The sequence below is a fragment of the Thunnus maccoyii genome, chromosome 4 (genome assembly GCF_910596095.1).
Source record: "Thunnus maccoyii chromosome 4, fThuMac1.1, whole genome shotgun sequence".
Taxonomy (NCBI): domain Eukaryota; kingdom Metazoa; phylum Chordata; class Actinopteri; order Scombriformes; family Scombridae; genus Thunnus; species Thunnus maccoyii.
The window spans coordinates 19,588,092-19,601,674 of record NC_056536.1 but is presented as its reverse complement, the minus strand read 5'-3'; the positions used below and the strand labels follow the sequence as shown (position 1 = coordinate 19,601,674).

General features: G+C 38.1%; 1 protein-coding gene across 1 annotated transcript; it reads right to left on the bottom strand.

Annotated features, from left to right (window-relative positions):
- Positions 1-878: 878 nt before the first annotated feature.
- LOC121895600 (deoxynucleoside triphosphate triphosphohydrolase SAMHD1-like) lies at positions 879-13,091 on the bottom strand. The gene is made up of 16 exons (XM_042408922.1): positions 12,747-13,091; positions 12,520-12,586; positions 12,240-12,312; positions 11,032-11,192; positions 10,074-10,189; positions 9,870-9,940; positions 5,721-5,879; positions 5,529-5,629; positions 5,258-5,366; positions 5,078-5,169; positions 4,885-5,000; positions 4,503-4,642; positions 3,638-3,733; positions 3,359-3,463; positions 3,074-3,211; positions 879-2,111 (listed from the first exon to the last, which is right to left on the bottom strand). Exons 1-16 carry the CDS (start codon positions 12,925-12,927, stop codon positions 1,959-1,961), a joined length of 1,878 nt encoding a protein of 625 aa, XP_042264856.1. The 5' UTR covers positions 12,928-13,091; the 3' UTR covers positions 879-1,958.
- Positions 13,092-13,583: the final 492 nt, after the last annotated feature.

The following is a 13,583-nucleotide window of genomic DNA, read 5'->3' as shown; positions in this document are numbered from 1 at the left end:
TTGTCATTCTTGGTTTGATCAAGTTTTGTTGCACTCTGGTATACCTGTTACTACCCTGCATCTTTAATGTTTTGTGCTTAATTGTTTTGATTGGGAAGCTGTATGATTTTGAAAAATGCAATAGGAGCCATTATGTTATGTCTGCTTTCATATGATCCAACATGGGGAAGTTGCTCTAAAGTCTATCACCTAAACCTATTTATGTTTTTATATTTCAGTAACATAACCCATGGAAAGGAATTCAGGCAACCTAATCCAGGACAGATTTAATGTAAAGGTTACATTAAATGCTTAAATTCCCCTGGCCTTGATGTATGTGTGAAAAGCAAAGCAGCAACTGTAAATTTGGATGTCAGCACAGAAAAGTGCCTTAAGGAGGCAAAATCTAACTTCCCATTTATCAAAACATTTTGTGGAAAATCCCTCTAACATAAAGAAAACAAAAGAAAAGAAAAGAAAAAATATATGTACACACACACATACCGGCCACATTATTAGGTACACTTGTGCAACCTAATGCAATCCAATACAACAGCTCAGCCATAAATTCTTTATTCATGAAGATTATACATTTTAGTTTTTGTTGACATTGTCAGAAAGGTGATAATTCTACTTTATGTTTATTATTGAGGTTCTAGTGGTTGGTGGTGGTGTACTGGGGTGCATTATATTGAATGTTGTTCCTAATATTTGTCAACAAAAATAACAATGTCAATGTCAACAAAAACTGAAAATGCATAAGCTTCACAAATATATAATTTATGGCAGAGCTGTTGTATTGGATTACATTAGATTGCACAGGTGTACCTAATGAAGTGGCCGGTGAGTGTATATGATGCCCTCTGGTGTTCCACAAGTTTAATTACATGAAGATGCGATTGAGAGAAAAGAGTTTTATTTTCAAACTGAGCAAGGACAATCTGTTTTCAGCCCCTCTCATTAAGAAATAACCTTCACAAGATCCCCTGATAACCTTAGGTAGATTTTACTTTACACTTTTTCAAAAATATAATTCTTTTCTTACACATCGCTAAAACAAAAACTAGGAGGCTGATATGATGAGACAACACTACATTTTGTAAGAAGAAAATATTGCATAACACTGTACATCCAAATATGTTTTACCCACAGATGCACAGATGATAGAAGAAAGCAATAGGCACTACAAAAACACCACAACAACAACCACAGCAAACTCAAAAATAATTACATTCAAGTCAAAGTAAGATCAAATCCAATTTTAAAATAAATTCGCAAATAAAAACCACACATTCGATGCTCACTTAAACGTCAGAGAGCAATGGATTTGCAACAATCATCAACACTGTGCGTTTGTTTATGGAGTATGTATGGTAACTTTTAGCTGCAGATTCGGTGAACTTTTTACAAAAGACTGTTGTGCAAAAAAAAAAAAAAAAAAAAAAAAAAAAAGGAATCAGAAAGATTGTACTACGCCCTGAAACATTTGTACTAACTCATGTATAGGTTGTAAAAATACACTGCCCTGAAATGTTGAGTAACAGAATAAAACATTTTAACTGACTATGATTTATAGTTCATGATATAAATACATGATAGCAGGCTATTGCATTGCACATGCTTATAAAACAATAATTCAACTTAAAATGTGACACTCACAGCTCCAAATGGAAAAGGGGAGTTTGAAATAAAAACCTGATTAAATTGGTCAAACTAAAACAAACATATGTATATAATATTGAAGAGGGTGTTATTTCTGTAGAAAAAACCTGAGTGCAGGCCCTGAATATACCATAATGAGTCCTCTTTTTTGAAACTTTGAAATCATTTCTTTTTGGTGTTTAATTCTTCAAACAGAATTAATGATTTTTAGTTGTGCTGTGCTAATCAACACACTTGCCTTGTAGAAAAATATAATTTTCATTCAACACTTTCTCATCTACCAAATATGTAACAGAGGGCTATTGGCTCATTTCCTCTTACTTAAAAAGCTGAATTTTGGCTTTCTTTTGTCCATTTACACTAGCCCAGTTTACTTCTCTGTAGCTGCCGCCTTCACCATCCTCGCCTTCATTGTTGTTGGACCAGCTGGCTTTCAGAGGGGTCAGCTCAGGTGCTATTATGTCTCCATCCTGTGTGTGAATAGAAACATCAGACATTGGTATTAACAACAGTGCTGAGTGTGCAAAGTGAGATACAGTTCATTACTGAAGTATGGGACTTGACTCCACTAACTCCAAATTTAAATTCACAGAGGGATCTCAGGAACAGTCCTTGCTGCAGGTTCCAAATGAAACGTGTAACTAGTGTCTGGTCGTATCCGTTCGATACCTTTAAACATTTTTCCAGATTTTACTGTGGTATACAGTATTAATGGTGAATTTTAAAAACAATGTTGTATAAAGACAGGACAGATTCGAACCACTAAATGCTAAAGATCCTCAAGAGGGTGTCAGCACTTCACTGTAACCTTTATACAAATGTTTTATAAGAAAAACTTAGTGATTTAACAATTACATTCTCTGAATAACATCAACAGACAACATTTTGTCATCTTACTTTAAATTTTTTCCTTCAGGTTCTTCACAACACACAAGTTCCTATTTTAAGTTTTTACAAACATTTATTACGGGTTGTGGCAGCATTGGGCTCATCCCTGCAGCGGTTTGATTGGTTCTGAGATGGACATGTTAATTCTCTAATCTTAGGAGGAGCAATCATATTATGGTACTGAAAATGACACAAACATAATTTTAATGTAAAAAATATCCTGATAAATCTTAGTTCTACCCAACATCACCTGGGAACCTGTGTAGTTGTTTTTTTTTTTTTTTTTTTTTACATTTTGTACATCTAAATAACCTAAAAAAACATCCTGAATGCTTCTCCTACCACGAAGCAATTCTTTAATGTTCTGAAATGTTACCACACAAGATGCGAACAACACGCAGATCTGCTCATTACACTGCCCCACAGCACCACTAGTAGACAACATTTACCATTAATTTGTCTGCCAAACCAAAAAGCCCCACATCCAGTGTAACATTACTGTCATATACATATAATTCTTTGCACTGTAGCATATAAATCTTACCTGGGGCTTTGAGAAGTTCTTGTCCATGCACCACTGGACAAAGTGCTTCTTGGCCACCTCCAGACTCTTGTCATCCGTCTTCTTACAGTAAACCCTGATGAGCTGCTCTGCAAAGCGCTCAGGAAGAAGTTTAGACACCTGACAAGAATGACAGCAGCACAGATTTTATTTTGAGACATACATTTAAGATAAGGACAGTGAAAATAATGTAATTATATATGTGTAAGTAGCTAATGAAAATAAAGATTAAGATTTAAATTCTGTGTTTCTTGCTTCAGTTCTGACCTGGTTCTTGCGGATCTGGATGGCTGTGGTTAGGTCATTCTTGCAATAGAAACGCACATTGTTGATGGGGTTCTTCTCCTTCATCCCATAGTCCAGAAAAATGACCTAAAGGAGGAAGTGGGAAGGGAAGTTATTAGATTAACAAGTGCAATAGGCAACAAAAAGGGAAACTACTAGCTTATAAATCTAATGATAATTCACAGTAAAAAGGGGTTTCCCCACTTCAGAGCTATGAGCAAATGGACTCTATGAGATTAATCGTAATTAGATAATACTCACATTAACTAGAAAGTCCTCTGGCCGCAGATCGACATCCTGGGCGCCACTCTGAGGGATGGATTGAGCCAAATCTGCTTCCCATCTGTGAATCTCCTCCTAATGGAGGAGAGAGACAGAAGTTGAGGAGTCAAGAGATATTACTTATTTCAACTTGGCAGGACAGTTAAGTTAGAGTTGACCCTTGGGATTTGATCACACTAGTATCATATCTTCATATAAAACAAAACACAAAAATCATGAAGTAGATTCTACATAGTGCACTTGAAATGTGAGAACAAAGTGAATGCAGTCAATTTATAATGATAAAGAAAAATGTTCAACCATGAACATGATCACAATGTCTACTATTTTTGGTGCAGCAAACAAGTTTCATCAAAACAAACAATAGATCTGAAATTATTAGTCGATTAAACATTTGACAGAAAATTAATTGTCAACAAATTTCATAATCAGTTTATAGTTAAAATAATTTATCAAGCAAAAATGCCAAACATTTGCTGGTTCCAGATTCTCAAAAGTGATGAAAAGATGCTCTGGAATGAGTAGCTTTGAGTTTCAATCAGAAAAAACAAGACATTGAAGGATCATCTCTGGATCTGGAACACTGCAAATCTTAAGCTGCTGCCTTACACAACAACTGAAAACCACCAACGAATACATTGCAAGAACAGGTACCAATCACACACAAAAAACAGCACTGAAACAAACAGCACAATTAGCTCCTAAAAGAAAACATTTTCAACGGATTACTCACTCAAAAACTGCTGTAAATAAACCTACCTCTACCAGTCTTACAAAAGTTGAACAAATTGAGTGGGACTACCATAGATTTACAGTACAACAAAATGAAGACATGAGCACAAACCTTGGTGACACTCATGGATTTGTCTGCTTGGGTTTGGCCCAGACACTTGTAGAGGCGCCGACAGATGATGTTGCGCAGGATCTGCCTTGCCTCAGCCAGCTCCGAGGAGGACGAGTTGAGTATTTGTTCAAACACATGATCTACAGAACAGACAGAGTGGAAAGCAGGTCAGATAGAGCAAACAAAAAGACACCAGAGTTATTAATTCATGCATTTAATTTCCTTATTTCAAACTGTGATAAAACTCAGAAAATAGTCGGACAGTTTGAACAATCTACCATGTTATTTAAAGATGGCACAGATGGGGTATCTTGGCTATCTCCTCCGTGTATTTTAATGCTCTAAAAACACAAGCTTACAGCACACAATAGTATCTACAGACCTGTCAGCTTGGTGTAGGCCTCCATATCATCTATTGCTGTAGAGAGAGTGAACATCTTCCCTCCTGAGCCTTCAATCTGGATGTGCTTATCTGCTTTTAAAAAGGCCTCTGTGACCCTGGATAAACACATCAACATATTATCACTTTTGAGAAGCAAAGACAACAAGCCACATCAAACCAAGTAGTTACTCACATGGTTTCTATGATGTTTCCCACTTTGTGCTGGTAGGCTCTCCTGTGGAGACAGTTCCTTGTGTGGAACATGTCATACAGATTGCCCACCTCCTGTTGACAGGATTATCTATAGTTTAGTCACAACTAATCATGACTATTTTAAAAACTGATCAAAAAGCAGATGTTAAAAAGTAAGCACCTTGTCTCTAGTGCAGATGTGCTTCTGCCCGTCCACCTCACACACCCTGGCAAACTTTAGGAAGCGGCGATAGTCAAAGTTGTTCTGGATGCCCAGGTGGTAGCAGTCCCTGAGAGGAGACAAAGTGAGGAAATGCAGTATGTGAAAAAAGTGAGGAAATGCAGTATATGAAGAAATAAGTGATGACAACTAAACAGAAAGTATGAATATTCAAAATTTGATTTGGAAAATTAATGTTAATTAAACAAACTAACAGATTAATAAGCCTCACCTGGCAAAGTAGTCCCACTTGTCCACATCAATGCCATTTCTTTTGTTGGCCACAATTTCATAGAGGAAGGACTTGTCCTCTGGTCGGCCTTTATACGGCCACTGTGAAAATGATGGCACAATAATGGCATCAGACACTGGCTACTGTAGAATGATATTGACTGATTTCACACACTTTCACACTGGCAGTTACCTTCTTGCCTTGAGCGGCATTAGTATCCAAAGGTCCCGCAATCTGCTCCTTGATGAAGTCCAGGTCCTCAGGCAGCACCAGGCCGTGTTGCTCCATCACCGGCTTCAGGCAATTATCATTCACCAGGTAGTCAAACATGGCTAGAGAGGCAGTCTCATGCTGCATCATACACAAACTCATTATATTAATATGAGAGTAGTCACAATTTGAAAATGAAAGTACAATGACTCACTGCACAAATACAAAGAACTTATCTGCTAAAAGATAACAGGATACAAAAGTGTGCCTAACAGTTCTTATCAGTGAACCTTATCAGTCTCAACACCACAGTCACTGTCTTAGCCCTCAACTGTCATGCTTGCAAGTCATATGACGTTAAATGCTTTGTGCAGTAGCCTTAGTTGTCTGTCTGTCTGTCTGACTTTCTCTCGCTGGGTGTATGTGAGTGGGTGTGTTGCACAGACACACAGTATGTCTGGGTATGTTTGTGTGGGTGGGTGGGCAGGGGATGAGTTATTTTTATGAATTTGTGTTATGTTGTTGTTATGTTATATCCTATGAATGTATTTGTGTGTGTGTGTGTGTGTGTGTGTGTGTGTGTGTGTGTGTGTGAATACATGTGTGTGCCATGTGTCTAGGTCATTCACTGTCCCTCTGGTTGTGGCATGTTGATACATATTGGGCAGTAAGATATGCTCTGTCTCCTTCTCCTAGGAGTATTTTTAATTTTGAGAGGTCATTAAGCTCTTTGAAATCTGAAATTACAGAGCTGAACTTGTTGAAGTAAATGTTCCTAATTTCACTGAATTTTTTACATTGTAGTAGGAAGTGCATCTGTCTCAAACTCGTCTGTTGAACAGTGACCACATATTCTGTTTTCTTTTGGTTGCTGTGACTTTTTGTGGTGTCCTTTTTTCCAGTTTGGTCAGTGAACCTGTACTTGGATCTGTCTCTTTCCATCTCTCACAGTAGAGAGATATTCTGCCAATTCATAATCTCTTTTTAGGACCAGATAACATTCTAATCTACTTTGGCTTTTAGTTTCCTCTTTCCAATGTTCCAAATAGGTTTCTTTACATTGTGTTATAATTTGGTTTATACATTAGCCCCGTCTCTCTATGTGGATCCAACCGGAGCACCGAGCCCTGGTTTGTTATTCAGGTTAAAGTGGGAAGAAGCAGCGGGTCTGACTGGCAGCTGAGTGAAGTGGAGCCTGCGGAGGAAGCACTGGGACCGTCAGGGAAAAACAGTCCGTCGAGGAGTTGCTATGTTCCGCTGCACAGATAGGAAACACCTCGGCTTACAGGATGTACCAGTCTGTTTGGAATAAAAAAACTTCTTTTTGGTTTATAACGGCGTTTGGCAACCAGCGTATTAGGTGCATTATCGCCACCTTCTGCTCCGGAGTGTGGACCAGAGATTAAATCCTACACATTAATCCTGTCTGTCTAATAAACTCAAAGAAAACCCTACTGCTCCACCCACCTGGGGGGGTTCATTAAAGTTTTAATGCTGAGCTCCTGAACTCCAGTCTTCCTAAATTCTTCCTTTATATATTTTTCTTGATCATACTTAGTACAATCTATGCTTGCATGCTTAATAGTCTCATCAGCCAACTGGAAAAAAATATGTGCATATATCGGTATCGGCAATCGGCCACAATAAGTTGGCATATTGGGCATCGGCAAAAAATCCAATATCGTGCATCCCTAACAGAAACACTTGTGAAAGAGAAATTTCCCTTGTGCAAATAGTCATGCCAGTGTCAGCACAAAAGACAGTACACAGGAGAGTTCATTAAATAATAAGCAGTGTACAGTCATTGTAGAAACAGCACACAGGTGGGTTAATTATTAAAGAATCAAGGACTCATGGTATTTGATTGTTTGCTTATGATGTGTGATTAAAGGCCAGCAGGCCATATTTTTATTTTTGATATTAGGGAAGTTTGAGACACCGTTATTTTTAGACCGAATGAACTTGGTCAAAAGCTAGGTGGAGCCCATAATAGGCCCCACAACAAGAGGAGTTATGAAAAGTATATAAAATGATGTTTCAAGATTTTGCATTAGGTCTTTCATCCTGGGATCGAAGCCTCGGTTTGCTCTGTATTACACTTGATGCACAGTAAACCTATTCACATTGAACTCTGCCAATTTCAAGTGTTTTTCTTTGAGTCTGAATCTACCTGAGTTTTTTGAGTTTCAAGTGTTGTGGGAGATTTTCCACCACACAATAGCTAACTGCTTAAGTATCATAAGGTTGTCTGACGTTGACTGCTGTTAGTTATTGGTTTGATTAATGCTTTACAGCCTAATAATGTGTGTTTGTATTGATTACTGACAGTAGCTGACTGTGCTCAGTTTCTAACTGCAGTATGCATTAAATGGTTGCCCTCTGTATGCATGTTTTTAAATTACTTTCCAAAAATGATGTGCTTGATGGTGTTATTAATGACTCCTGATGAAACTTGAAAGCGCAGTATTCCTTTTTTCCTTTAGCTTCCCGTTTTATAAGTCACATGAACATTTATTCACCCAGAAAAAAAACTAATATTAACTCTGTATAATTTGACTTCCTTTCTGTCAGCTGCTGTGTGTCTGCAGTGTATTTAATGGTTTTTCACACATAATTTCAGGCCAGTTGGAGGAATTAAACGTGTGACTTTCTGCCTTTGCATAATCCTCCAGGCTGCTGCTGTTTCGATTCTATTTCATGCAGTTTGTAGGGTTTCCAAACAGAAATACTGCAACATCCAGCAGTTGAAAGTGCTGTGTCCAGATAGTTAATGGTTGAAGATGGTTTCTGTGGGCAGAAACCACAGTGTAGCTGTTTTAAAGTTGTAAAAATTCAAGTACAGGATGACACCTTTTGACATGTGATTGTCTTAGCTGATATGATCTAAGAAACATTAACTCAAATATATTTTTATTTGTTAAACAGTAGTTTAGTTTAGTTGTTAAACAAAAATGAGTTAATCAGCATATATGGTCTGTTTCTTTTCACAGTTGTTGTTGTTGTTCAGTTATAACTGAATTAATTCCTTAATTGATTAATTTATATTTTCTTTTGGCTCGTGATTCAAAACGAACCACTACACACACAAGGGCAGCTTCTGTTTCTGCTCCACTGTTCAACAGTTTTTCTTCTTGTAAAGTTACAGCAGGAGCAGGATGGGAAATAATCTCAAAAGGAATCTAGTTGTAGTCTTGTAAATAGTGAACCTGCACGATCCCCAGTCTTTGCAAAATCTTGTCTGTGACTAAAAACAGATTGTCTTTAGATGTGTGAGGGTGTCAAACTTTAGTCTTTTCAAAGTCTTCTAGTGTATGGTGGATATTAGGAGTTCTTTTTTTAAATTTTTTTTTAACTCAGATTCACCTCACACAGTATCTTTGCTTCACCTTCAATTTTCTCACCCCCTCCTGGGGGGGCATTTGACTTTGTCCTGCTGAATGTCCACATTTATTACTGACCATATCCTGTAATTTCCCTTTGGTTAAAATCCGATCCAGAACAATGAGTTAAATTACCAAGTAACACAGTAAATGTATCATTCCCCACCTCCCCCTGTAATGTTAATCCAGTCTGAATGGAGTTTAGAGAGAGCTCAAGGCCTTTTCCACTTACTTCTCAAAATAGCCGACCCAAAAACAGTCTGCTTTTCTAGACAGTCAGTCATTATCATTTGGTCTGACTTTTTGCAGTCAGTAGCTTAGTTTGAGAACACTGGTGGGGAAGTTATGCTCTTTTGAAACCACAACAACAATCTGAGCTTTTAAACAATTGTTCTTCATGGTTATGTGGTTCAACTGATGCATGTCTGCAGTAATTTGTTGCAGTTGTAGATCGATGGGTGTTAACAGGCTGCCTTTTCACATGATAAAAAGCAGATGTAGATAATCTGCCTTTGCAACAAATAACTCAGTTGAATATTGAGTATTGAATAATGAATATTTTTAGTTTGGCCCACTGATGAACAAACCAGCACTGTATTGTACTGGCTCTTAGTGTGGGTTTAAACTAATTTGTCGTCCTAACTGTGTTATCACTAATGCTACAATATATGTGACCTGGGATGTCTCCCTCAATGCAGCTGCTGGTTTTGTTTTCAGAAACAGAACAGAAATAGAAATCAAAGTTTCTTACCTTCCAGGTAATTTCTGGACGTGCTTTGGGGATGAACATGCCATCAAACATGTGAGAAAATGGCCCATGTCCTGGATGTTGAGGAAAAAACAAACATTACACATATATTTGAGTTCCTAAAAATAGTACACAATAAATATAGTTTCACTTTCATTCTCACTCATGTCTACTCCTTGTTACTGATAGGATGTGTGAACCACTCACCAAGATCATGGCAGAGCCCGGCAATCTGCACACAAAGAGCATCTCTGCGAGAAATGAGGAGTTCTGGCTGCTTCTCATTCAGAGCTTGTACAAGTCGTCCTGCTAAGTAACCCACTCTACCAGCACACAACAAAACAATTAATTCCATACTAGATATGCAATGACAATACCACAAAACATGACAAATAAATGATTATATTAATAAATACACACATGTTGCTTTATGTAACATTGGGTGATACAGTTTCAATGTGGTTCAGACAGTTAATTCAAAAAACTTACATTTAAAAGTTTTTATGTGGAATTTGCCTGACAATATAATAAAATATAAATAACAATATCGTTTGGAATTACAATCAAAGTTAGCAGCAATTAAATGGGAGAAGGTGAAAGAAAGGCATTTTTCTACTCCATTAACTCCACTTCTGCTGTTTGACCATCCTGCTCCAAACATGGGAATTAACATTTGTGTTTGATACGTCACACCCTTCTCACTAAGTTCACGCACTTAATTTTCTGCCAGACCAATCCATATCTCTCAACATCACATTGCCAATAATCTTTTTCTCTCTGACTACAGTATGACAGGCAGCATTTCTGTTCCTAGGAGGGCAGGGGAGGTTGTTTTTACCCTTAGAGCTGCACTCATGGGGGTGGTTCTCATGTGGCCTGGTCCGCGGGATGTTATATTAATGTTGCGTTACGATGGCAGTGTTGTATAAAACAAAACTGCAGGCATCTTCAAAATGTAAGTCCCATTTAAAAAGATTATTGAGAGAGGACATTGCATTTCTGTTTGTCAATTTGATGACTGTGAGTCTTCTCTGAGTTTTACTGCCCTTAAGATGTGACTATGGTTTTATTGCTTTACACATGTATTTAACAGCCAAGCAATGTTGACTCATGATAAACCCAACTTAATATACACGACACCTGAATAAAAAACAGGAATACATACCCGATGCAGTGTTCAAAGCGGTTGTGGGATGCTCCAGGGAAAACAAAGTAGGTCGCTCCAAGCTGCTTGATGTTTCGTAGTCTCTGGAACTGAGGCGTGTCAACGATTTTGATTAGGAGTGGGTGTAACTCCACATGGCCGTGGATGGGATCATTAAACACCTGGCGGGAGACAGGACAACGAGCTGCTATGAGAACACAAAAGAGACTTACTTAATCTTTCATAATCAAAACAGAAAAGTGCCAAAATATCCAGTATTTGTGTTTATGTATAGATGACAGGGTGATTTGATTTTTTTGTTCCTTACCACAACACTAGTAACCCACAATAAAATAGTAATAATAAACTTCATTTATAGTTTACATTTCTAAAAAAAATGTTATTTACAAAATAAAAAGACTATAAAATACAGAATTACACAAGACAACCTGAAAACAAAGCAGTTAAAAATGACTGGGTGCAAAATCGGATAAAATAGAAGAGAGTAGAATTAACTAAAATGTGAGCTTTGTGATAAAAGTGTGATTGGAAAAGTTATGTAACAGAGGATGAGCAGATTTTCTCATGCAAATTGTTCCAGAGTCTCTGGGCCCTGACGGAGAAGACTTGCTCATCCTGTTTAGCCTTTACTCTTGGATGGCCACGCAGCCACGGGCCACTGCTAAAAGATCTCAGACTACTGTACCTGAAGGCTCACACAGTTCAGTAATGTAGCCAAGGCCAGTCTGTGCAATGCTTTGAAAAACCAAAAACAATTTGCAAACAAACAGGCAGTTAGTGTTAAGAGGCTAAAACAGGTTTAAAGTGATCCCATCTCTTCGTTCAAGTTAAAAGATGTGATCTTGTACAGGCTGTTGCTTGCCTATAGCTTTTTGATGGAGGCAGGTGTACATGTGTTTTAGCTAGTAACAGCTCATTAAAGCTTCCAACTTGCTAAGATGTCACTCAAAGCCCCAGAAAGTTTACCTCCAGGAATCTAGGGAGTAGTCTTTCTACATTTCACACTACACAATCATCCCCTTTAATAATTCTTTCCAGCCATTTGTCATGTTTTGAGAACAGAGAATAAAGAGGCACAGTTCACTGACGCTGCTATCTTTTCACACTTCCTTACTGTTTATCCTACAAGCTCATTTTCTTCGTTCTGTTATGTCTATATTTCTTATCTCTAAAGCCTTGAAAGTGAAGCACTGTGATGTAGTTGTTACCTTACTTGGCTCCGCTTCTACCTGCCACAGCTTCCTGAGGCTGTGCAGGATCTGTAGGCGATCACCAAGATACCTAGACAGAATAAAATAGAAAAGGGAGAGGAGGGGGGAGGATGAGATGTGAAGCATCAAAGTAAACAAGGGGGTCATTTGGCCATTATTTGGCAGTATCGTTAGTGCTTCAGCCTCAGGGGGAAGTGGTTTTGGTCACATTTCCTCCTCCCCACAAGTGCTCAGGACATTTTTTTTTAGAAATCCCACAACTCGGTTTGACACTTACTGTATGCCAATCTTTTCCAGGTCAGCATCCTTGAGATATCTCAGCCCCACACCAGTGATCTTTTGCTCTACATAACATAAAAGAGCAAACATAAGTTTTGATGATAAATATCATGCCACAGCAACGTGCAGCGTTAACACTGAGCAGCTTTCAACTGACTAGCTGTATTTAGACCTACTGTAAAATGTAAATCTGAGCATTAAAACTATAGAAACCATGAAACCAACCTCTAAATTTATCCTCCCATTCTCCGAGACCCTCTCTTCGCAGATACTGACACGTTTCCTCCACTCCCCATCGCGTGTAGTCCGAGTCCAGCAGAGGGACAACGGACACTCTCTTCTCCGGTGTTTTGAAGCTGTTACCGGCGCTCAAAACAGCCTCTAACGGTCGTTTCCGACTGTCCATGTTGACCCTACAAACAGGCGGTAATTCAAGACTAATCAGAAGAGTTCAAGCCAGCAAAATTACACCAGATAATGTTGCACACGTTGACTGCAACAGCTGATCTGGCTGCTCTGCAAAGAAGACACTCTGGCGGTGAAAAATACCCGGGTTTTGTCTCCGCGCCGGGTGCGTCAAGCTTAACCGACACACGAGCTGCTTTCCGGAAGTGTTTTCAAAACACGAGTCAATTGAAACCACGCTTTATGTCACTGTGCTGTTCAACTGAATAAAACCCGGGCTGGAGCGTTGATATAATGTTGTAGTTCAGTTACATTTATGTTATGTTCAGTAATATATCCCGCATGGACATTAAACGTTATATTAACGTGACCTCATAATCTAATATGGCGCTTTACATGATGATGATGATGATGATGATGATGATGGTTATGAATTGCAAACTGCATATACTGTTTACTCCTGGTCAATATTTCTTACATTTCATCTCATTCTCTCCTATGAAATATTTAAAATGTAAATCTGTTGCAGCTCTTCTTAGAATTTATTTTACATATTTTTTTTAAAAATTGTGCATATAATATAATTTGTGAATATTTTTGACTGTTATGCACCACAGCACCGAGGCAAATTCCTTGTATGTAAAAAAATAAATTTAC

Bases quoted from the DNA above. Each gene is read 5' to 3' on its own strand.
- LOC121895600 (XM_042408922.1), bottom strand. From the start codon at position 12,927: ATGGACAGTCGGAAACGACCGTTAGAGGCTGTTTTGAGCGCCGGTAAC. The intron at 11,193-12,239 runs GTAACAACTACA...GTCTCCCGCCAG, and splicing joins TAGAAGCGGAGCCAAGTAAG to GTGTTTAATGATCCCATCCA. The intron at 5,880-9,869 runs GTAAGAAACTTT...TGTATGATGCAG, and splicing joins GTCCAGAAATTACCTGGAAG to CATGAGACTGCCTCTCTAGC.